Genomic DNA, 24851 nt, shown 5'->3' on the forward strand with positions numbered 1-24851 from the left:
AAACGCATATTCAACTTAAGATAGTAACTCAGTTTCTGTCTCCACAGATGCTGCCAGACCTGCTGAGAGTTCTCAAATCTGTTTTTAGGTCATATTTCCAGTATCCACATTATTTTGCTTTGAAAATCTTTCACTCTGTTGCACCTTTATATGCTGAATTATAGCAGTCTCCATTAATTGCAGTGGGGGAGCAAAGCAATGAATTATGGACTTGAACTTAGTCAATGAGTCTGGAGATTGAGTTCAATAATAAACACGGCAGCTTGAAAATATGAAATCAGTTTCGAAAGGTGATCTAGAAATAAAAATCTGGCATCAGTAAAAGTGATCATAAAACCGTAAAGTTATTGCGAAATTCCAGTGAAAATCCTTTAAGCGACATGAACTTGCTGTCCTTTTTTTGATTTAGCCAACATGACTCCCATTCCACGACATCGTAGTTGACTTCCAAGTGGCCATCAAGCGACCCACGATCACATTCTCAGCACAACTTCAGGTGCCAATAAATTCTCATCTTGACTTTAATTGATTGGAAAGTGCTCATGGGATTACAGAGTGGTTAGATCTACAAATTACTGCCAGTGAACTGAAGACTAAAAGGTGAGTGAGCAGAGTGTGCTCTTTTAGACTGCTTTTTAAAAGAGTAAAAGAACAGTTACAATCACTCAGTTGGCTTATACTTACTGCTTGGCTCACCCACTCACAGCCTCACGTTCCAGTCAGTAGATTGCAGGCTTTACTCCCCATCCAGGATTTGAACCCTTAATTCGAAATGATCTTTGAGTACAGTGAGAAGTAGGTGATTCCCCCACCCCACCCCTCTGTGTATTGTCACTTTAGAGGTGGTGGACAGACTCGTGCACCCTGAGTGATGTTATGGTAGGGCCATCCTTGGCACCAGAGTTAGGGGCAGACGGACAATCCTTTGCCCGAAAACAAGCAAAGATGGTGACGAATATGGCAGAAATGCAGTGGCAAGGTGGTCATTGGGATATGACATGTCCTTTAAATCAAACCACCGACCCATCAAGGTCATGTGAATCATGATGGCTTCCCAAGGTCCTCCACGTTAAGCTAAGTCATGCACAGGCTTCGACCAGAGAGGGAAAGGAGGACATGTGGTGGAAAGAGAACACCCCAGATCCAAGAATTTGCTGATGATCATGGCATGCAATGTTTCTTTGAAGCCATCAGGGCCATTTATGGACAGGATAGTATTTCTCTTCTTGAAGATGGCAATGGCCTCTGTCAACACTGGAAGGAACATTTTCAATACCTCTTCAACCATGGCAACTGCGGGCTATCTGTCCCTGTTACCCTGTGCGAGAATCTGTTAGTGAATCACCATCAACAGGAAAACTGCAATAAGCAATTAACCAGATGAAAGACAATAAAATCTCATGTCTTCAAGCAGAGGTCTTCAAAGATACTGAACTTTTGCTCACATCCAGATTCCATGCATTACTACTACAGATTTGGGAGGAAGAAGAACTCTACTCCTTACTTTAGAAATGCAATAATAGCAACTATCATCAAGAAGGGAGCATTCTGTGGAAACAATTGAATTATTTCCCTCTTCTCTACACCAGGGAAAATCCTGATACACATTCTCCTAGATCACCTCCTTCCTGCGACTGAGGAAATCCTGCCAGAGACGTGCTATAGCTACAGATCTTCCAGAGGAACCTCTGGCATTTGTTAGACAAATACAAGAAAAATATTGAGAACACCACCAGGAACTCTTTCTGGTATTCATCAATAATACTAAACCATTTAACTAAGTACATTTATAACTTATTTGTCAGCGACTACTCACTTCCGCAAAGATCACGTGTCCACTGGCTAGATATCAGCTAGATAGAAAATATTTTAACCTCAGTCACCTTTGTGTGAAAAAGTAACCTGACCAGCAATGGCACATGTGACCAACAGTTTGTAGATCACTGCTGTGTCCCTGCTCATCTGCAGGAGAGTTTCAAGCCAACACCAATCTCTTCAATTCTCTAGCCAATAAACTCAGCCCAGTCTTGAAATTTTTTCTTCTTCTCTCATGTGACATGGCATTGCTGACTGGTGCAGCATTTATTGCCCGTCCCTAATTGCCCCCAAGAAGGTGGTGGTGAGCTGCTTTCCTTAACTGCTGTGTCCATGTGCTGTGAGTTGACCCACAATGCCCTTAGGGAGGAAATTTCAGGATTTTGACCCAGCGATACTGAAGGAATGGTGGTATATTTCCAAGTCAGGATGACAAGTGGCTTGGAGGGGGACTTGTGGGTGATGGTGTTGCCATGTATCTGTAGCTCACACAATGTTACCAATAGAAAGCTCAATCAACCTGCTCCTGGTTAGTCAAAGATTCAACTCAGGAACATGGTGAGCACTTCCTCAGTTGGCTCTCTCTAAACGTGACCTTGGACAATGAGATGCCACACCAAGCTAGATGTACCAGCTCAGCCTTTGATAAACTACTGCAGAGTGTTTGACAACAATGATCTCAGCAAATCAACAAGAGTCAGAGCATCTGGACAGTTGTCCCCACTACCCTCATGAAAAATAGGTTGTAAATCAGCAAGAGGCAGGAGTACTGGTGAAGCCTACCAACATTTCTACACCACATTCTCCAGATTCAATGGAAGGATCAAATCCTTGGTGTCCTTCTTGAATGCAGCTCCATTCATGCAAAACTCCTGTAAATTCAACTTTGACAGACTGGACAGTGTGTCTGTCTAGTCAAAAGGTTCCTTCCCCTGCTAAGTCCGCCTTGCTGAACTTTCAATGGCCTGTGCTCCAATGGGTGGAATGAAGAAAACACTTCAATAATACTCTGCAGCTCTCCTTGATGATGGCAGCATTGACATTAATGATTGGAAGGAGCTCGTCTTGCACCAATCTTTCAAAATGGTGACAACTTACTCATCAAGCTACATCGTGTATGGAGTCACAGCATCTTAATGATGAGGCACAGTGATGTCACAGAGCAAATCTTGCACTCTGCATCTCAATATCTTGTGGGAGATCTTGCCCCACATCTCCAGAGGTCTACAGGTTGAAGATTGGCCTATTGAGTCTCATGACCCTGACCAGGTGTCATCCTCGAATCAAAGGACAATCACTGTTGCTTTCAATGAAGGAAGTGTTAAATTGGCACATCCTTTGGTTAAGGTATTAAAATAAGGCTCATACAATTTCTTCTGCAAATTAAGGAAGATGCAAATATTCAACATTCGAGTTCTTCAACAGGCCTTTTGCCTTTGAGGTGCTTTTACTCTGCTAACATCACTATGACAGAAGCATTTTCATATTCCATTACAAATGGAATGAACTTCACAAAAAAGTACTGACTCCAAACTTTATAAGAATTGTTTGAGACAATTATCATTTCATATTGATGTGTTTGAAAATAATTCAAATTGATTAAAACTGTTACTTTGAGTCTTCCTGCACAATAAAGTGGTTCTGAAATTCCCATGAAAACTTTCAACATCCAAGATGATATGACCAGTCTTTTTAAACTATTTTAAGGCACATCTTGGTAATACCTCATTACTTCACAAAGCATTTCAGTTGAGACCATCTTTCATTTAATTACATCTAATTTGAGGGCTTGCAGGTGGCAAGAGTTTACTCAACTGAAAGGATTTGCGAATGATCTGTTTAATGATTCACATTAGGACTTCAGACTTTTTTACATGTGTTGATGGCTCTGTTAAAACAGCAAACAGAGGGAGGCCATGTGAATGGATTAAGCACCCGCTGACTAATATTGGAACTGTCATTTCCAAGGTGTGCATTGTAGAAATGTGATCGGTTTTAAATTAGGCTACTTTTCTTCAGCAAATGCTCCTTGTTAATGTTCTCATATTAGAAATCTGATGGATTCCTGGTTTGCAGAAAGGAAGTGTGAATAACTCTTGTGAATTAAGTTGATTGAATGTTCTTTGCTGTAGATCAAAATGACAGAATTCTCAGTCTTAAAAATGAAACTCTTTCATGACCCACCAATGAGGTAATGTTGCTATAATACGTATAAGTAACGCAGTACAACAGGATACTGACAATTTAAACAAGTTTAGTGTGAATTGTGGACCTATCCATAATCTTATCTCTGGAGAATAAGAAATTGTAGCTCCACAAGTCTTGCCAAAATATATGTTTAAACTCGTTAAATTCTTCCTTGATTGCCTGACATCTGAACCCCATTCCACGTCCCATGGGTTTGTTTTTTTTTGTTCCTTTCATGTCATGTATGGTCTCCAGACGCTGGTTTTCAAATCAAATGGTATACATGGGCACAGAGAGCTGAAAGGTGATGTACTACCAGTCATAGATCAACCTTGTTTGAACTGCTCTCCATGTTAGGGAATAGCTTTGTTAAACTGTGGCTGCCAGTTCCGTGATTATAAAGAAAAATATGTCTTGTGTTGACTAATCCAGAGGACAAAAAGGACAGAAAATCAGAATTGTCTTTTCCTACGTTGTCTTGCAAGAACTGTTCAAATCTCAATTATTCCAGGCTCCTTTATTTGATTATAAAAGGAGATTCTACTCGAGTTCTCTCAGTGTGACGAGATATGACTAGCATTAACTGCTACATTTAATGACCAAGAAGGAGCTCAGCATTAAACAAACTTGCACTCTTCTGTGGTTGGTTGCATGGAGGCATCAGTTCAGGTGAATGTGCAAACTTCACTGTAGTTAAATTTCATGATTTAAATAAAAAGTGGATGGAATATGGGCATTGTTGGCCAGGTCAATATTTATTGCCCATCCCAAACTGCCCGAGGGCAATTAAGAGTTGTCCGAAATGCTGTGTGTCTGGAGTCACATGTAAGCCCGATCAGGGAATGAAGGCAGATTTCTTTCCCCAAAAGAAATTTTTGAACCAGATGGGTTTTTACAACAGTGATTATATAGTCACCATCAGGCCAGCTTTCTAGCCCAGAGTTTATTGAATTGAAATTGAACAATCTGCCATTGTCCCCACAGCATTAGCCCAGAGTTCTGGATTGCTAGACTAATGACATTACCATGACACCACATCCTCTCCCTTGAGAGTGACTTTGACATGAATCCTAAAACAAAAGTCTTTAATGACTGGCTAGAGATGGCTTCCAACAAAAAAAAATGCCTTTAACACTAAAGATGCTTCACATCAGTGATTATCAAAGGATCCCTGATACAACGTATTAGGGGGTTTAGTTAGGTGACTAAACGCTTAGCCAAGGATGTTAAGGGGCATCTTAAAAAAAGGAGAGGTGGAGAGGATTAGGAAGGGCATGCTAGAGCTTAAGGCTAAGTGGATAAAGATTCGTCCAGCAGTGATGAATTGAAGAAAACTAGGGATGCAAAAGAGGTGAGAACTGGAGAGGAACTACGCGCACTTATCACGCTTAATCAGCGGCCCTGGAAGAACGTGAGGACTGCAGATTGCTGGAAATCAGAGTCAAAAAGTGTGGTGCTGGAAAGGCATAGCCAGTGGGGCAGCATCCGAGGAGCAGGAAAATTAATCTTTCGAGCATAAACTCACATTCCTGATGACGTGCTTATGTTAAAACATCGATTCTGCTGTTCCTCGGATGCTGCCTGACCGGCTGTGCTTTTTCAGCACCACACTTTTAATCAGAACACCTGCTTGTACTCTTTACATAACCAGCCCTCTCACCCCTTTCTAATTCTTATTACAAAAATATTGGCAAAGTCCACTGCATAAACTCATGATCCGATGAAGAAAACTGGGTCAGTTAATTCTGGCATCAACTGAAAAGACATTGCTGCAGTTGCCTCAGATTTACAGTTAGGACTGAAGGTGAGTTGGGATTTATGATTAACATTTTCAGTTGAATATTAAAGTCACAACAATTACTGATTACCTTACAGGCTGATGATTTGTATGATTGATGTTTGTTGTGAATGCATAAATATGACTGACCTTGACAAATGGTAAAAATCAAATTTAATGATAGTTTTGTAAGCCGGAGAGTGCTGAGGGGTAACCATTGCAGATTACGGCAACAGAGGATTGTTTACCAGAGAGTCATAGAGATGCACAGCACGGAAACAGACCCTTCGGTCCAACTCGCCCATGTGGACCAGATATCCTAACCTAATCTAGTCCCATTTGTCAACAATTGGCCCATATCCCTCCAAACCTTCCTAATCATATGCACATCCAGATGCCTTTTAAATGCTGCAATTGTACCAGCCTACACCACTTCCTCTGGCAGCTCATTCCAGACACATAGAACCCTCTGTGTGAAAAAGTTCCCCTTGGGTCCCGTTTATATCTTTCCCCTCTCACCCAAAATCTATGCCCTCTAGTTCTGGACTCCCCCACCCCATGGAAAAGATTTTGTCTATTTATCCTATTCATGCCCCTCACGATTTTATAAACTTCTATAAGGTCACTCCTCAACCTCCAACGCTCCACAGAAAACAGCCCCAGCCTATTCAACCTCTCCCTGTGGCTCAAAACCTCCAATCCTGGCAACATCCTTGTAAATCTTTCCTGAACCCTTTGAAGTTTCACAACATCCTTCCATTAGGAAAGAGACCAGAATTGCACGCAATATTTCAAAAGTGGCCTAACCAATGTCCTGTACAGCCGCAACATGATCTCCCAACCCCTGTACTCAATACTCTGACCAATAAAGGAAAGCATACCAAATGCCTTTTTCACTATCCTATCTACCTGCAACTCTACTTTCAAGGAATTGTGAACCTGCACTCCAAGGTCTCTTTGTTCAGCAACATGCCCGAGGACCTTACCATTAAGTGTATAAGTCCTGGTAAGATTTGTTTTTCCAAAATGCAGCACCTCACATTTATCTAAATTAAACTCCATCTGCCACACGTCAGCCCATCCGATCAAGATCCAGTTGTAATCTGAGGAAACTTTCTTCACTGTCCACTACACCTCCAATTTTGGTGTCAGCTGCAAACTTACTAACTATACCTCCCATGTTCACATCCAAATCATTTATATAAATGACAAAAACTAGTGGACCCAACACCGATCCTTGTGGCACTCCACTGGTCACAGGCCTCCAGTCTGAAAAGCAACCCTCCACCACCACCCTCTGTCTTCTACCTTCGAGCCAGCTTTGTATCTAAATGGCTAGTTCTCCATGTATTCCATGAGATCTAACCTTACTAACCAATGTCCCATGGGGAGCCTTGTCGAACACCTTACTGAAGTCCATATAGATCACGTCCAATGTTCTGCACTCATCAGTCCTCTTTGTTACTTCTTCAAAAAACTCAATCAAGTTTGTGAGACATGATTTCCCACGCACAAAGCCATGTTGACTATCCCTAATCAGTCCTTGCCTTTCCAAATACATGCACATCCTGTCCCTCAGGATTCCCTCCAACAACTTGACCACCACTGATGTCAGGCTCACTGGTCTACAGTTCCCTGCCTTGTCCTTACCACCTTTCTTAAATAGTGATGCCACGTTAGCCAACCTCCAGTCTTCTGGCACCTCATCTGTGACAATCGATGATACAAATATCTCAGCAAGAGGCCCAGCAATCACTTCCCCAGCTTCTTAACAAAGTTCTAGGGTTCACCTGATCAGGTCCTGGGGATTTATCCACTTTTAACCATTTCAAGACATCCTGCACTTCCTCCTTTGTAACATGGTCATTTTCAAGATGTCACCATCTATTTCCCCACATTCTATATCTTCCATGTCCTTTTTCACAGTAAACACTGATGCAAAATACTAGTTGAGTATCTTCCCCATCTCCTGTAGCTCCACACACAGGCCACCTTGCTGAACTTTGAGGGGCCTATCCTCACCCTAGTTACCCTCTTGTCCTTAATGTATTTGTAAAGACCCTTTGGATTCTCCTTAACACTATTTTCCAAAGCTATCTCATGTCCCCTTTTTGGCCTCCTGATTTCCCTCTTAAGTATACTGCCCCTTTATACTCTTATAATGATTCTCTTGATCTAACCTGTCTATACCTGACATATACTTCCTTCTTTTTCTTAACCAAACCTTAATTTCTTTAGTCATCCAACATTTCCTATACCTACCAGCCTTTCCTTTCACCCTAGCAGGTATATACTGTCTCTGGACTCTTGTTATTTCATTTCTGAATGCTTCCTATTTCCAGCCATCCCCTTACCTGCGAACATTTGTACTTAATCAGCTTTTGAAAATGTTTGCCTAATATTGTCAAAATTAACCTTTCTCCAATTTAAAATTTCAACTTTTAGATCCAGTCTATCCTTTTCCATCACTATTTTAAATCTAATAGAATTATGGTCGCTGGCCCCAAAGTGCACCCTCACTGACACCTCAGTCACCTGCCCTGCCTTATTTCCCAAAAGTAGGTCAAGTTTTGCACCTTCTCTAGTAGGTACATCCACATACTGAATCAGAAAATGTTCTTGTACACACTGAACAAATTCCTCTCCATCTAAACCCTTAACACTATGGCAGTCCCTGTCTATGTCTGGAAAGTTAAAATGCCTGACCATAACGATCCTATTATTCTTACAGATAGCTGAAATCTCCTCACAAATTTGTTTCTCAATTTTCCGCTGACTATCAGGGGGTCTATAATAGAATCCAAGGTGATCATCCCCTTCTTATTTCTCAGTTCCATACAAGTAATGTCCCTGGATGTATTCCCAGGAATATCCTCCCATGTACAGCTGTAATGCTATCCCTTATCAAAAATGCTACTCCCCCTCCTCTCTTGCCTCCTTTTCTGTCCTTCCTGTAGTATTTGTATCCTGGAACATTAAGCTGCCAGTCCTGTCCATCCCCGAGCCATGTTTCTATAATTGCTATGATATCCCGGTCCCATGTTCCTAACCATGGCCTGAGTTCATTTGCACTCCTTGTCAGGCCTCTTGCATTGAAGTAAATGCAGTTTAATTTCTCAGTCCTACCTTGTTATCTGCTTTGTCCCTGCCTGTCCTGACTGTTTGACTCACTTATTTTCCCAACTGTACCAGTCTCAGATTAATCTCTTTCCGCAGTATCTCCCTGGCACCCTCCCCACCCCCACCTTACTAGTTTAAATCCTCCCAAACAGTTCTAGCAAATATCCCTGCCAGTATATTAGTCCCCTTCCAATTCAGGTGCAATCAATCCTTCTTGTACAGGTCACTTCTACCCCAGAAGAGATTTCAATGATCCAAAAATGTGAATCCTACTCCCTGCACCAGCTTCTCAGCCATGCTCTATCCTCCTGTTTCGACCCTCACTCGCTCGTACCACCTGAGTAATCCAGATATTACTACCATCGAGGACTTCCTTTTTGAAATCCTGCCTAACTTTCTATATTCTCCCTTCAGAATCTCATCTTTTTCCCTTTCTATGTCATTGTTTTCAATGTGTACAGTGACCTCCTGCTGATCCCTCTCCCCTTTGAGAACATTCTGCACCCTCTCTGAGACATCCTTGACCCTGGCACCAGGAAGGAAATGCACCATTCTGATTTTTCACTGCTGGCCGCAGAAATGTCCGTCTCAGCCTCAGACTAGAGAGTCCCCTGTCACACTTAATCACTTGGAACCTGAAGAATCCCTCATTCCACTAGAGTCTGTCTTGATACTAGAAACTTGATTGTTCGTGCAACATTCCCCTGAGAGTCCACCACTCCCAATTTTCCAACATAGCATATTTGTTTAAAATGGGGATAGTGCAGGAGGCTTCTGTGGCTATCTGCCTAACCCTCCTACCTTTCCTGGAGTTAACCCATCTATATAACTGTATCTGCAGCTTTTCTCTCTTTCTTTAACTGCCATTCAGCACAGTATTTTTGCTCTAAACAAAACAGTGCTCAAGGCTAACTTAGTATCATAGTTTATATTTTTAAGTTTAATCAAGAGACAGATTTCAATAGAACATAAAATCAAGAAAGAACCCACTCTACTCACTAATCTAGACTTACAGCAAGGTTACACATTGAAAACTATGCACATATCTGTTCCTGTGCTGTGAGCTCTCCCACACAGGTTCCTCCAAGGTCAGTTGTGAATTTCGCTGTTTGTTAAGTTTTCCTAGACGCACTCTGATGTCCAGCAAAGGCAGTAAAACTGTACAGATTCACTGCTGTGTCAGTTAGCAGTGTGAGTTTCTTTCTCTCTCTCCTTCATGTGCTTCCTATTGTCTGTCCTTCTCCGTTTTAAAAGGGCTGTTGTTTTGACTTTTCTTTCTCCAAAGTTCCAAAACAATGCAACAGCATATAATTGCTGCTCCTGGAATTCAAGGTACACCTGATAACAACCAGCCTGACCACACAAGCACCCTTCTCGTCTACCCTCCACCACTGGATTATTAGACTGCTTGCCTGACAACCAGAATTGAACAAGCAGAAATTTCCAATAATGAAATGTCAAGAAGCTGTTGGGTAGAATTTTCCCATTTTCAGAGTGGGATTCATCATGCCCATTCCGCCATGGCATGAAGCAACGTTTCCCACACAACCTTCCACTCCTCACCTCATTTATCGCGTAACATGGTGCCTTTCTTGGGAATTGTGCAGCTGGAGAGACAGAAGTGCTCACCACTGCTAGGATCTTTCAGGCTTTCAGACCTCAGGTGCCATCGTTACAATGCCAGCTTCAGATACAGCAAGGCAGGAACTGGCCCTCTTGCTGTGTTGCTTAAATATTACAGAAGGCATGGCCCAGAACTCAGGGAAGCTCAGTCCCTGCTTAGTGGACAAAGACTAATTTGTGCAGGTGGATGAGTTTGGGAGGGGGGTGGGGGCGGCGGACTCTCCTGTTTCCAGACGATTGCTTCGGGAGGTCAGTCCATAGGTCACAGCCAGACGAGACCCAAACATGTTGCCTCTCGGTTAAAGTGGGATGCTCAGCAGTACAGTGATAAGATCAATGATGTTCTGTGCTCTGCAAGGCTAGATGCCACTGTCTTTTCCCAACTAGCTCATATTCACAGGGTCAGCAGTCACTCTAGTTCTGCCACTGCACATACCTCCCACCAACTTAACATGCTGTATGTCCACTCACCATATACTCCCATACGACAAGCCCTTCCTGCTTTCTTTGCCTCCTACTCACTCATTACATCCATCCCCATCTTACTCAATCCCTACCTTTGTCTCAGTTCAGGAAAAGAAAAGTGTCTCACCCCTAGGTCTGATGTCTCAACAGTACCCAAGGCACCTAACTATAATCCTCAGGCTGCTTACTGTTGACCTGCGGGACTAAGCCTAATCCGATTCCTAGACTGCAAGGTCACAGATCCCTGGACTCTGAGTAGGACCGAGTGCCTGCCTGATTTTGACATTTCCCTGACTCACTGTAGTCCCCCTTCAACCCCACGAGGGAATGCTCCCCTTTAACTTTCACACATCACCATTTTCTTGAAGCACGTGCAGTGTGTTTGCCACATAAATGGCTGGCACTTTCCAGAACATCCCTCCGTAGGATGCAGGCGGCACTGTCCATGCCACCATTCCAATTGCCTAGAGGGCTGTTAGGAGCCAACCACATTTCTGTGGGAGTCAACTTTGGCCAGACCAGGTAAGGATGACAGATTTCCTTCCCAAAAAGGACATTAGTGAACCAGGTAGGTTTTGAATAACATCACCAGTGGTCACCGTTAAGCCAGCTTCTTATTCCAGATTTTATTGAATTCAAAGTTCATCATCTGCCATGGTGGGATTTGAATCCATGACTCCGGATTATTAACCTGGCATTCTAGATTACTACACCAATGATATTACTACTGGTGATGTGGGGAGAGAGTTGGTCCAAGATCAAACATGGTGAGGCTGCTGATTTGTCGATGCCAATTTGACTGGAAGAAGAGGTAGGGGAGATGGTGAGCATGGACCATGAAGAAGTGTTGTCGTGAAGCCACAGTTGGATGGTAGTAACCAGCAGCATTGGCAAGCTGCCAATCCAACTTACAGGGAATCAATGCCATCCAATTTCTTGGTGAACGACAGGAGAACTGGAGGTAGTGTACAAATAAAACAAGGTAGGATTTTATTGAGATGCAAATGCAAGGAAATTATTGGTTCAATTTATTTACTGTTTTCCTTTTATATAATAAACTTCTGTTTTATTATTAGAGAGAAGCTGCAGCTTTGTGTGCTGAGCTTTCCGTAGATGTTTTAGTGTTAAATAAAAACAATGAATCATCAAGCAGATTTTACTCTGAGATCTGACCTATCTAGTAAGTACTAAGATCAACACAGACCTGGAGAAGTGTGAGATCTTATTCTTCCACCCAGAGTGTGGTGACGCTGTGGAATTCTCTGCTACAGGAAGCAGTTGCGACCACAACACTGAATGTTTCCAAGAAGGAGTTAAATACAGTTCTTAGTGTTAAAGGGATCAACAGGTGTTATGCGAAAGTGGGAACAGGATACTGAATTGGCTGATCAGCCATGATCATAATGAATAGGAGAGCAGGGTCCAAGGGAAGAATGGCCTACTCCTGCCCCTATTTTTTATATTTCTATTTAGGCTTTTGCGTAAGGTTATATGAGGTGTTTTTGTGGCAAATTTGTGGTTAATATTTACATTTTCATATACCTTCTATCTCATACTGCATAGTATAAGAGAATACAGCCACCATAAATCATAAAAATCCAGCCATTCAACCATGCATAATTGTGCTTAGAACATTAGGTCTACGCTATCAAGGGAAGGACTGGTGAGGAAACTTAATCCACTTGCTTCATGCAAGTCCCTGATTCATATACCATTAGCTCAAGAAAAGCCTGCACATTTGACTGATCTTTTCTGCTTGTTTAGTTTCAATATATGATCCTTTCCAACATGGGAATCTGAAGAATTTTAGTTTTGTAGGTCAGATTTATTGGACTTTTCTAACTTTGGAGGATAGCTTTAATTTAGGACTTAAAGGAGCAGCAATGCATGTTCCCTTCACAGATAAGAACAAAAAATCATAAGTGTCTTCTGATGTTAAAGGATTGTCAAGTAACAAACAAATCAAATAACAACCTTTCAGTCATGCATTTCATTCCCAGAAGAGCACTTTTGTTGACATATTTGCAACGTACGTTTGCTTGAAACAAAATACCTTTTGTTTACCCCGTTCTTTCACAGTTATCCAGTCTTCGCCATTGGAGCTCACATCCACTTTGTAGGTTTTGATGAAATACATCCGCTGAGTTTCTTTGGAGATAGCACCTTGCGTTGCTATGGCAGAAACGTGCTGCAAGAAACCCAGGTCCACCTGCAGCATTGAAATGCAGTCAGTCAGAGCTTGTTAGGGAGATTAATGTAATGTGTTACATCACACAACAGTACTAGTCATCTGGTGAAGAAGCTTATTAATAAGGTGCCAGCTCTCATTAATGTTTCAATTAAATTTTAAATATTAAAACAGAACTGTCTGGCAGTTCAGAAATAAGAATTCATTCCTTGTGTATGCTTGCTGCAGCACGCATACAATGGTCAAATACGCAGTGAGCTGCTGGGAAAGTGTATGTGCAGTTCAGATTTCTGTAATGGTATGGTTTATACACTGCAACCCTGGGTTTATTTATTTATGAATTCACTGTTTCCATGTTTGTCAGTTCTGAGGGTGCTCCAAGAATTTTGTCTGAATGGACATTAATGTCTCGTGGGTTAAACCTTCCCCAATTATATAAGCAAGGAGGTCATTTGAGAGTTTCAGCTAGACTGAAACTTACCTCCTAGCGTGTTGTCTTGTTCATCTATTGATGCAAGAAGCTCATAAACTCAAAAGGAAAGAGACATTCCAATAGTTTAGCTAGAAAAGCCACTATTGAATAATCTCACTTCACATCTGTCTCCTTTGAATTAAAGGACTTATTTAAGCAGATGGGCAAATAAACTCCAATAATAACAATTGCTACAAAGAAGCCTAGTCCTAATTAGCTCCCCTTGAGGTAGGGGAAGAACCATAAAGTGGATCGTGATCATAGATAGCTCAAGCAAAGGGCATGGGAAATAAAAACGTGACTTTTGTATTGCAGTGTAGGTACAAGGGCATCAACACATTTGCAGAACTGCGCTGTAAAGTTTTTATTTGCTTTTAGTCACTGTTCTACACTTCATTTGTCTTTCACATGCCTGAAACATATGATTCAACACAAAGTTCTAATTAAAATAGTGTTAGAAAAATGCAGATTGAATTTGGCCTGTGGAGGAGTTTAGTGGGAGTCCATGCTTATAGCTAAGTTGTGTAAGTCACACATCTGGTCATCATTTGGATTCACATATAAGGGAAATGAAACAAAAATGCTACTGATTCCTTTCCTTTGCAGGATTCAAGTTGCGACATACTGTTGATCAACTGGATTGCATAAAGGCACACAGCCCAAAATACAACACACAGAAAGAGGCAAGGTTTTCTTTGGATCTCAATTTTTGTAAAGCAGGGGAACAGAAATGTAAGTGCAATACAATAGGAACTAATAAAGATATTTATGGTTAAGCCAAGTGGATAATCCATCACTTTGACACAGTAGATACTGTAGCAAAAGCTTTTTTATATAGTGGCGCCACATGGCAGTTAACTTTTATATAGTCACTCAGGTATGAGCAGACCTCTGTTTTGCCTTTTAATTTTTGCAAGATTTCCTTTTTTCAGGTTGTGTTTTCTTGGTGTGGTTTAACTTTAGACCTTTCATCTGTTCAAAAGCAGGTCACGAAATTAAAATGGGGAAGTTCATATGAGAGAATTAAATTGATGAAGCAATGTATCTCTTTTAGTATTATCTGAATCTCTGATATTGTGTTGTTAACTGTTAAAAATTGCAGCCAAATATACAACTGCATTATTTCTTCAGCTGGGTGGGTGAATGAATAGATCACAGGCTCCTCTTTGGCTTCTGACCCAGTTTTGCCAATCCAAAATGCAACAAATTGGAGTTGCATATATCAAAGCAATTTGTCCTCAAGCTGTCTGTCTAGTTATTGATCAGATAATGAGGAACAAAGCAGACATCCAGTGGGTGGATGAAAGTGGAGTTAACACCTCAGCAGGGGAATACTGACAGCATTTGCCCAGCTTGAAGACTCCAATGCTACTCTGATGTCTTGGAAACCATGACGTCTTTTTATTCCCAAGCATGCACACTACCTTCTGCACTGTTTGCAACATGGTATTTCAATCTCCATATGTGACCTCTGAAACAGGTATTTTTATTTTGATCTTATGAAGAAAGGTGTGGCCAACAGAGCTGAACCTCAAGACTGGTACCTCCATACTCTTGAGAAATTGGTGACGGACCATCACACGGAATTGTGACAAATCCTTGTGCCAGTGCTACTTCCAAGCTAGGGAATTCCAGGAACAAGATCTGATGATGTTGAAGGGCTGGCAATATGTGCTTAAGTCATGATGGTGTTTGTACAGAGAGGGAGAGGCAGCTAATGGTGTTCCCAGTAGCCTGACACTCTTGCTGCTTTCAGTGGTAGATGCCTTGGGACTGGGAGGTGCTGAATAATCTTTGCAAATTGCCACAGGACATTCTGTAGGAAGTACAGCTGCAGCATGTTGATCGTGAAAAGTGGCTTTAGTGGCAGAGGTGAGTGGAGTTGAAATATAAACACTGGAGAGGTGATCAATATATCAAGGGGAGGTAATGGCCCAGTGGTTCTGGAGGCCTAGGTTCAAATCCTGCTATAGCACATGGTGGAATGTAATAAAAATCAGGAATTAAGAGTCTAATGATGACCATGAAACCACTGCCAATTGTCAGGAGGGAAAAACCTATCTGGTTCACTAATCCCTTTGAGGAAGGCAAACCACCATTGTTACCTGGCCTGACTGACATGTGACTCCAGACCCACAGCAATGTGGTTAAGTCTCATCTGCCCTCTGGGAAGTCAGGGGTGACAATAAATATCAGCCTTGCCAGCGAAGCCCACATTCTATGAATTAATTAGCAAAAATATTAGGTGGTATTTAAGGGGAAATGGTGAGAGCCCCATGTCACCTTTTTAGGAAGGCCCACATTGAAGTGGGCAGGGGCAGGCCCAGGTTCAAGGACCCTGCGACAGAGATCCCACTCGTTTGATTGGGCGATAGCTCATAATCAGAAGTCGACAACACTTAATTTCTTGGCAGCAGTCACTACCAGCACTTGCCCATACATAGGGTCCAGAATCACGCACAGACACTGGCATAGATGGGTAATGGTGCACAGCACTAGCTGTGCGTGTATTATATGGGGCAGGTGGGGTAGGGAAGTGGGGGGTGGAATTCAGCAGCAAAGGCAGGCTTTAAACCACCCTATCATCTGCCTGGTGCCAGGTCCCTTGATCAGGCAATGATCCAAAGCAACAGCAATGGGTATAAAAAGGGTGAAATGAGAACATTTTATACTAAGTAAGCAGCTACAATTTGCAATGCGCTGCCTTAAAACAGTCAGTGATAATTTTGAAAAATAGTTTGTCATATATGTGAAAAGGAAACATTTGCTAAGGGGAAAAGATATATGGGCTGAATGGATTCTGATGTATAATTTTTTGGTTTTATTTTTATGGGGTCTTTTAACCTACTTCTAATAAATTATATTTCTCTCAGTTTTTCTCAATTCCTTCAACCAAGAAAGAGCTTCCCAAACAGTGGCATTTCAATGATGCATTGTACTGCCTAATAGTCTAGTCAAGCTAAAGGAAGTCCAAAGTTCTGCACTGGTCTCAATGGGCTGGGATTACATCAGCTTTCTGGGCCTTTCATACTGAAACTTAAAGCAATTTAGTATGAAGTAAACTTTTTCCTCTATAGTTCCATGTATGGATTGAGCTGCCAGAGGAAGTGGTGGAGGTTGGTACAATTTACAACATTTAATGGGTATATGAATAGGAAGGGTTTAGAGGGATATGCACAAAGTGCAGGCAAACGGGGCTAGATTAGTTTAGGATATCTGGTCGGCATGGCCGAGTTGGATTGAAGCATCTGTTTCCATGCTGTACATCTCTATGACTCGATATTTCTGTAGTTAATATGCCATGAGGAACTCCAAACTGTCTCCATTATTGTCATGTTTTTGAAACAAAAATAGCTTGGATCGCATTTTCAATCACACGGCAATGTGTTACACTGTGGGCTCATATCTGTGATTCTCCACACTTACAACAGCACCATCGTCAGTGAGAATGGTAAAAGCCTCTGACTTTGGCTATAAAAGACGGACATCAGCAAGTGCTCAATCAACAGTCTTTTCCTGTCCATTTCCCAACAAGTAATTTGCAAGTAGCCTTATTGAAGGGATGGTGACATGGTTTTGCTTAGTGAGATCTGTATGTTCTTCCAAACGTGAGGGAAAGAAGAATAAAGTGTCCCTGACTCTCCAAAGGTATTCTTTAAAGGTTTAAATTCACACCCACCTGAATCAGCAAACATAAAGTCACACAGCAAGGAAACAGACCCTTCGATCCAACTCGTCCTTGCTGACCAAGTTTCCCAAACTAAATGAGTCCCATTTGCCTGTATTTGATCCATTACCCTCTGAACCTTTCCTATTCAGGTACCTGTCCAAATGTCTTTTAAACATTGTAACTGTACCTGTATTCATCAATTCCTCTGGCAGTTCATTTCACGTAAGAACCACCCTCTGTGTGGAAAAGGTTGCCCCTCAGGTCCCTTTGAAACCTTTCCCCTGTCACCTTAAACTTACGTTTTGAACTCCCCTACTCTAGGGAAAAGACCTTTGCTATTCACCTTATCTATACCCCTCATGATTTTATAAACCTCATAAGGTCACCCTTCAACCTCCTACGCTTGAAAAAAGTCCCAATCTATTCAGACTCTCCTTATAATTCAAGCGTCTGGTCCAAACAACATTCTGGTAAATCTTTCCTGAACCCTCTCCAATATAATAATGTTCTTCCTATAGCAGGTGACCACAACTGTACACAGTACTCCAAAAGCGGATTCAGCAATGTCTTGTACAATCTTAGCATGAAGTCCAAACACTTATACTCAATGGTCTGAGTAATGAAGGCAAGCTCACTAAACAATTTCTTAACCACTCTGTGTACATGTGACATGACTTTCAAAGAAGTATGTACCTAAACACCTAGGTCTCTTTATTCAACAACACTAGGGCTCTCACATTAACTGTGTAAGTCTTGCCCTTGTTTGCTTTACCAAAATGCAATACCTTGAGTTTATCCCAATTAAAAGCTATCTAAAACTCCTCAGCCCATTGTCACAAATGATCAGACTCCCTTTCTAATCTTAGACAACCTTCTTCATTGTCCGCAATGCCACCGATCCTGTCGTCATCCATTGTTCCTAAATTCTCATCCAAATCATTTATATAAATGACAAACAACAGGGGACACAGCACTGATCTCTGCATGATAAATGAAAATTGCTTGCAAAGTATGAAAAGCTATTATGTGCTGTAGCTCTATCGTGAAAAGGGATAACTGGGAAAGTTTACTTCATTCAAAGTTCCAGTGATGTAGGAAACAAGATTCATCTGGATGTCGGAATATATCAACTTGGGATTTCCTTAAACATCCAGCATCCTGCTGTCTGAAAGCTCTCCAGCTGTACCAAATTCCTGCACATGTCGGGTTCACAATCCTTAAAGATCTGGTGCTCCTTTAGTGCAGCCTAGTTATAGAAGCTATCAGATATCAAACTCTTAACATTGGTCTTTATCTTTCACTTATCACAAGCCAGAAGTCGATGTTTGAATAAATTCTGTCAAAGAATTCCAGAAAGGTCCAGTCCAAAGAGCCTTGCACGTTATCCCAAATAGTTTTGTAATGGTCCACTTCAAAAGAAAGGTATCTAAATATGTTGGAGTAGTTACTGCACCTATTTCTGGGAAGAAAACTAAAGAAGAAAAGACAATTCCACAGCAGCTACGTTTCCGAATCTATCAGCACTGTAGACCTCTGTGAGGTTGATGTGGGCAGCCTTGCAGGTATTTTGGGTGGCAACCAAAAATAGGTGTAAGGTCCCTATCATATTCTCTGAATTGGAGATGCCAGTGTTCGACTTGCGTGTACGAAGTTAAAAATCACACAACACCAGGTTACAGTCCAACAGGTTTATTTGGATGCACGAGCTTTCAGAGCACTGCTCCGTCATCATGTGGTTGTAGAATTTTGATCCAGTGACAATGTAACATCATTTTGAAACATCTTCCAAAGGTCTTCACCTTCCCTGTTATTCACACACTTTTTCATGAACACTGTGTCCTTTCAATATAAGTAATCAATAAATATATTTTACAAAACCACCGAGTGAAGGAGCAGAGCTCCAAAAGCTAGTGCTTCCAAACAAACCTGTTGGACTATAACCTGGTGTTTTGTGATTTTGAACTTTATCATATTCTAAGTAGCATTCTCTCTAAATTAACTTAGTACTGATGGAATAGGTACCAAACTTGTCCTGCTCAAAGCTTTCCCATTGCCTCAAATGCCAATGGAAGTCATGTTTTATTTCAATAACATTGAAACTAAATGCTAACTTAATGACCAAGTTTAAAAAGCACATAGGTACCAGGTAGGCATTAAAATCCAAAAGGAAGTTGGAAGATTTTAAACTCCTTTGTGTAAAACCTTTCTAAGATGATTTATTTACTTCTCTAGCACCATTATTAGTGAAAGATCATATTGTTTCTGATGAATGCACTACCAGAATTCTTCACCTCCCAGCACCAGCTTACATCTTTGAAGCTCCAAAGCATTGATGCATTTCTAAAAAAAATTCCTTTAAGTAGAAAATTCCATTTGTCGCACACATTTAGAGACATTTATTTCTTCAAATGTAGCAAGGCAGGCTGATAAAAGGAAGGTGGTCTCTTTTAAGATTTTATCAGATGAAAGGATTAGATAAATTGGATATGCTGTTTTATATTTATTGATTACTTATATTAAAAGGACACAGTGTTCATGAAGAGGTGTGTGAATAAAAGGGGTGAGGACTTTTGGAAGATGTTTCAGGATGATATTACATTGTCACTGGGTCAAAACTCTACTCTCAAACAGCATTAAAGTATATGTTCAGCCAACGGACTACAGAGTTCCAGAAGGTATCCTAAGCCCATCTTCTCAAGAGCAGCACATGCTACTCTTTCCAGCAATGATCTATGTGATTACATCAGTGGATTTATCTGTACACAATCATCAAAGGTGGCAGGGTAGAATGCTCAGAGGGGATTCTGGGCTTTATGAATCAAGGCACAGGACACAAACGCAAGAAAGAAGCAAGGGTGAATATTTGTGAAACACTTTGACTGTCAACATTTCTGAGCCACCACACTTGAAGACAGCCACGAAGGTTTTAGAGAGGATCCCAAAAAGTTTTATCAAAACGGAATGAGAGACTGAGGTTACACCACAGCTGGGAGTGGCTGGCTCTATTCTGTTGGATAAGATAGGGATGAAACTTGATGGCGGCATTCAAAGTCACGATGATCTAAGCTGCACTGACTGGGAGAAGCCACTTCTATTGGCAGGGGAAGTGAGAATCAGGCAACAGAGAGTCAGGGTGATTGTCAAAAGAACAAAAGCTGGCGCAGGAATCCTGTTCCTTATTCTCATGGATAAGATCTGGAATGTAGTGCCTGGTATGATGACGGAGGGTGATTCAATTATGTGTTTTTCAAGAATGTATTGGATAAGCATCTGACGTTAAAACGTTTGTGAGGAAACAGTGGAGAGAGAGCTGGCATGAATGTGACTGCCCCAATGACCTCCATCTGTGCTGTAACCATTAGACAATTATCTGTGCATTTGTAGACAAATTTTAAAGAGATGGCAAACAGTTTTTCATCAAGTGAGTATCCCTTTAAACTGTGTTGGTGCAGATGGTAAACTGCAATCCCACAACTGCATGTTTTTCACATGAGAAATGAGAAAAGGTGTAACAAATTAGAAAGTCAGATTCATGGAATACTGCATCCATTTTGTTTTTGCTAAGAAATGATAGTCCTCTAGCATGTCAAATTAAAATTAATGTACAATAATTCTGTAATGAATTTTATGTTTACCTTTCCATGGGCCCCCAGTAAAGGATTAATAATAATGGTGGTTTAAATTATAAAGTCAATACAAAAAGCTGAATTGCACCTTAGACTAAAACCAGATGTGGGACCTCTTACCCTGACAGATGATTTGTTCTGGGCATTAGACCTGACTGCGGCATTATGACTATTATGATTCTTTGAGATATTTATAAAGAAAAAAATACATCTATTTTCCTCTGTGAAATTGCTTGGTACAATGTAAAAAATGACCAAGCTATTCACAGGGAGACTATTTCTGAGATCTGCACTATTTCTGATATCAAAGCTATTGCAGAATGATTTAAAGGGTTGATTCAGAACAGGCTGGATTTCAGGCTCAGTCTAACAGCAGCCTCTAACAAAGCCTTCACTGCTGGCCCGGCACACTGAACACCAGACTGTTAAAAGAAATTGTGAATCGATCCAATCCTTTTTTTCAAATATATATAATTTCAACGACTATTAAAATGTAACTGAAGCCAGGCTACAATGACTAAAGTGATGGTGTCACTCATTCCTGCTATGTTATCGACAAATGAGATTCCCTGCCATTCCCACACATTAGGTGTGAATTTTCAGGGCTGTTCTCCTGATTAACCAATACTGTATTACCTCAATGTTGAAGCTAGAGAAACCCTAGGAAAATGACTGGAAGAGTGTCTACACCATTGGTTTGGAATTTCAGTGGCAATGCCATCAAGTTAGGGCAGATAACTGGTAGAACCCTTGCCGTAAGGAACTTCACCCTCACTGTGCTATGATACTGATATCTGGAAACTTCACAGCAACATGTCAGCTTTTCTCTGTCAAACGTAAGAATTTTTAGACACAAAAATTCCCAGTGGAAATAAACGTTTGTTCTTCAGCAAAGGCAGAAAGATATTATGTTATCGCCTATTATCTTTTGGATTCCTCTTCACTGCGCAATTTATTAAAAAAAAACTATTAGTAGTTCATCCTCTAACTGTGCTTGTCATGTACGTATAATCACATTCAAATCTAAGCAATAAAACTTGTTAATTCACCTCAGGCCTCAAGCTCATTACAGCTGCTGTTCACCACAATGTGTCACTCAAAAGTAGCTTCACAGAGACTACACTGGCTCCCTCCCTGCTCTATATTCATGTAGGCCAACAGCTACCTTTGGAAGTCAGTGTTAGTTTACAATCTACATAGCTTTGCACTTCAAGTTATAACCTGGACATGTGATTTGGCCAGCTCGTTTGAATGCTGTTCACTTGTACACCAGCCAATAATTTTATTTACATTTACTCAACCTATTCTCATATCCTTTCAGCTGCTCCTTTGTTAACAAGAAATCCACCTAATCTCTCTGATTTGGAATGTAAATACTACTAACCACGGAAAGACCCCACTTATGGAGTTATACAGCACGGAAACAGGCCCTTCGGTCCAATTCATCCATGTTAACCAGGTTTCCCAAACTAAACTAGTCTCGATTTGGAGATACTGGTATTGGACCGGGGTGGACCAAGTTAAAAATCACACAATACCAGATTATAGTCCAATAGGTTTCTTTGGAAGCTTTTGGATTGCTACTCCTTCATCATGTGGTTGTGGAGTGTAAGATTGTAAGATGGAATTCATAGCAAAAGTTTAGTGTTGAAAAGACTTTCAGTTACATCACATGCCCCAACCCCCTCAACTCCCCATCCCCAACCAAAAGGTTCTTATAGCTCTCCCCGTCCAAAACCTTAGACTGACTTCCTTCCAATAGCCATGTCCTCCTCTTCACAGGCATTCCTTACAGTCCCAGAGGCAGCCACTATTGAGCTCTGGCAGTGCTGGGACAGTTACAGCAGCCAGTCCATCAGAGGGGCTGAAGTCTCACTTTCACCTCTCATTTAGGTTGTCAGCAATGGGTTATTGCTACCATTCTTTATGTCAGTCAGTTCCCCAGCAACGTTTTTAACAGGACTGGGGAGCCAAGCAATAAAACTCCTCATAAAGTTCCACCTTATGTTCGCGGCTGCCCCGAGTTTCATGTCTGCTACAAGAAGAAAACTACCAGCTGATTGGTTCGATGTTGAGACTAAAGAAACATGATTTACTCTGCAGTCAAAAGTTGACCATTCTCCTCCATCACAAGCTTTCAGGGGCGAGGATAAGGATAATGATATTAATTTACTGAATGACATTCAGTGGAAAACGCAATTCCATCACTGTGCTTACCTGTATCCATTCCTTGCTGGAATCCGAGGATGGTGTCCATGCATTTTCGGGGTAATTTAGTCTTGATCTTTCTGGAGACCAGTTGAAATTATAATTGCTGGAACTCATAATTTGATCTGCATGAATCTTGCCCGATTCCATGCCAAGTGATTCATTACAGTAAACATCTGGATTAACAAAAAAAAGCACAATAATATAAAATATTTAATTGCACCTTCGAAGTGAAACAAATAAGATATCACTTTTTTGAGCCAGCAAAATCATAGTTCTGGATAACCTTGGGATGACTTTGACTTGTTTAGCTCAGGGACACAGTGGTATCACAGCTAGTACTGACCGAGTTAACATCAAACTTTGGAAAAACTCAACGGGTCTGGTGGTACCTGAGGTACCTTGAGCCAGGAGTCCTTTGAAAGCTGGTCTGAGTCCATAAAAATCGCCAAGCAATCCACAATGAGTCAGCTGGTTGGAGTGTCTGATGTGAGTCTAGAGTGTGGTGCTGGAAAAGCACAGCAGGTCTGGCAGCATCCGAGGAACAGGAGAATCGACATTTCAGGCAGAAGCCCTTCGTCAGGAGTGAGGTGGTGAGATAAATGGGAGGGGAGTGGAGCTGGAGGGAAGGTAGCTGACAGTGCGATAGATAGATGGAAGTGGTGATAATGGTGATAGGTCGGAGAGGAGGGCGGAGCAGACAGATGGGAAGGATGATGGACAGGTAGGGCAGGTCCTGAGGTAAGTGCTGAGTTGAAAGATTGGAACTGGGATAAGGAAGGGGGGAGGGGAAATGAGGAGACTAGTGAAATCCATATTGATGCATGTCTGATGTGGATCTAGTCTCACACCCCAAAAGACACATGGGGAGAAAATTCAGAAATCTGAATTGCAAAAAGACTTGGGAGTTCTCTCAAGGTAAACTTGCAGGTTGAGTCAGTAGTTAGGAAGGCAAATGCAATGATGGCATTTATTTTGGGAGGTGTGAATATAAAAGGAGGGATGTACTTCTGAGGCTCTATAAGGCTCTGGTCAGACCATATTTGGAGTATTGAGTGCAGTTTTGGGCCCCATATCTCAGGAAGGATGTACTGGCCCTGGAGTGTGTTCAGAGGAAGTTCACAAGAATGGTCCCAGGAATGAAAAGCTTAACATATGAGAAATATTTGAGAACTCTGGGTTTATACTCGATGGATTTGGAAGGATGAGGGAGAATCTAATTGAAACTTATAGAATACTGAATGGGCTGAATAGTGTAGATGTTGGAAAGATGTCTCCATTGGTAGGAGAGACTAGGGATTCAAGGGCACAGCCTTAGAGTAAAGGGAAGAGCTTTTAGGACAGAGATAAGGAGAAGCTTCTTCAGCCAGAGAGTGGGGAATCTATGGAATTCATTGCCACAAAAGGCTATGGAGGCCAGGTAACTGAGTATATTTAAGAGTACCAAATTCTTGAGTACCAAGGGGATCAAGGGTTATAGGGAGAGAGCAGGAGAATGGGATTGAGAAACTTATCAGTCATGATTGAATGGGGTGGAGCAGACGCAATGGGCTGAATGGCTTAATTTATGCTCTTACGTTTTATGGTCATATGGTGTTACGCACTCTCAGTAATCACAAAATCCAGGCATGGAGTTAAGGTTTATGGAATCAGGACCTGTTGATTGTTAAAGCGCTCCAATGTCATCCTGACTCAATGAA

At 41.4% G+C, this 24851-nt stretch overlaps 1 protein-coding gene across 2 annotated transcripts in view; it reads right to left on the reverse strand.

Moving 5' to 3' along the window:
* The window catches only part of nrp1a (neuropilin 1a), a 187016-nt gene that overhangs the window by 57660 nt on the left and 104505 nt on the right, over nt 1-24851 (reverse strand). For both annotated transcript variants that reach the window (XM_072576110.1, XM_072576111.1), the window contains 2 exons: nt 23161-23327; nt 13041-13196 (listed from right to left, as the gene is read on the reverse strand). In XM_072576110.1, the coding sequence (XP_072432211.1) occupies nt 13041-13196; nt 23161-23327 (323 nt within the window). The remainder of the gene's footprint in view (nt 1-13040; nt 13197-23160; nt 23328-24851) is intronic.

The sequence above is a fragment of the Chiloscyllium punctatum genome, chromosome 8 (genome assembly GCF_047496795.1).
Source record: "Chiloscyllium punctatum isolate Juve2018m chromosome 8, sChiPun1.3, whole genome shotgun sequence".
Lineage (NCBI taxonomy): Eukaryota > Metazoa > Chordata > Chondrichthyes > Orectolobiformes > Hemiscylliidae > Chiloscyllium > Chiloscyllium punctatum.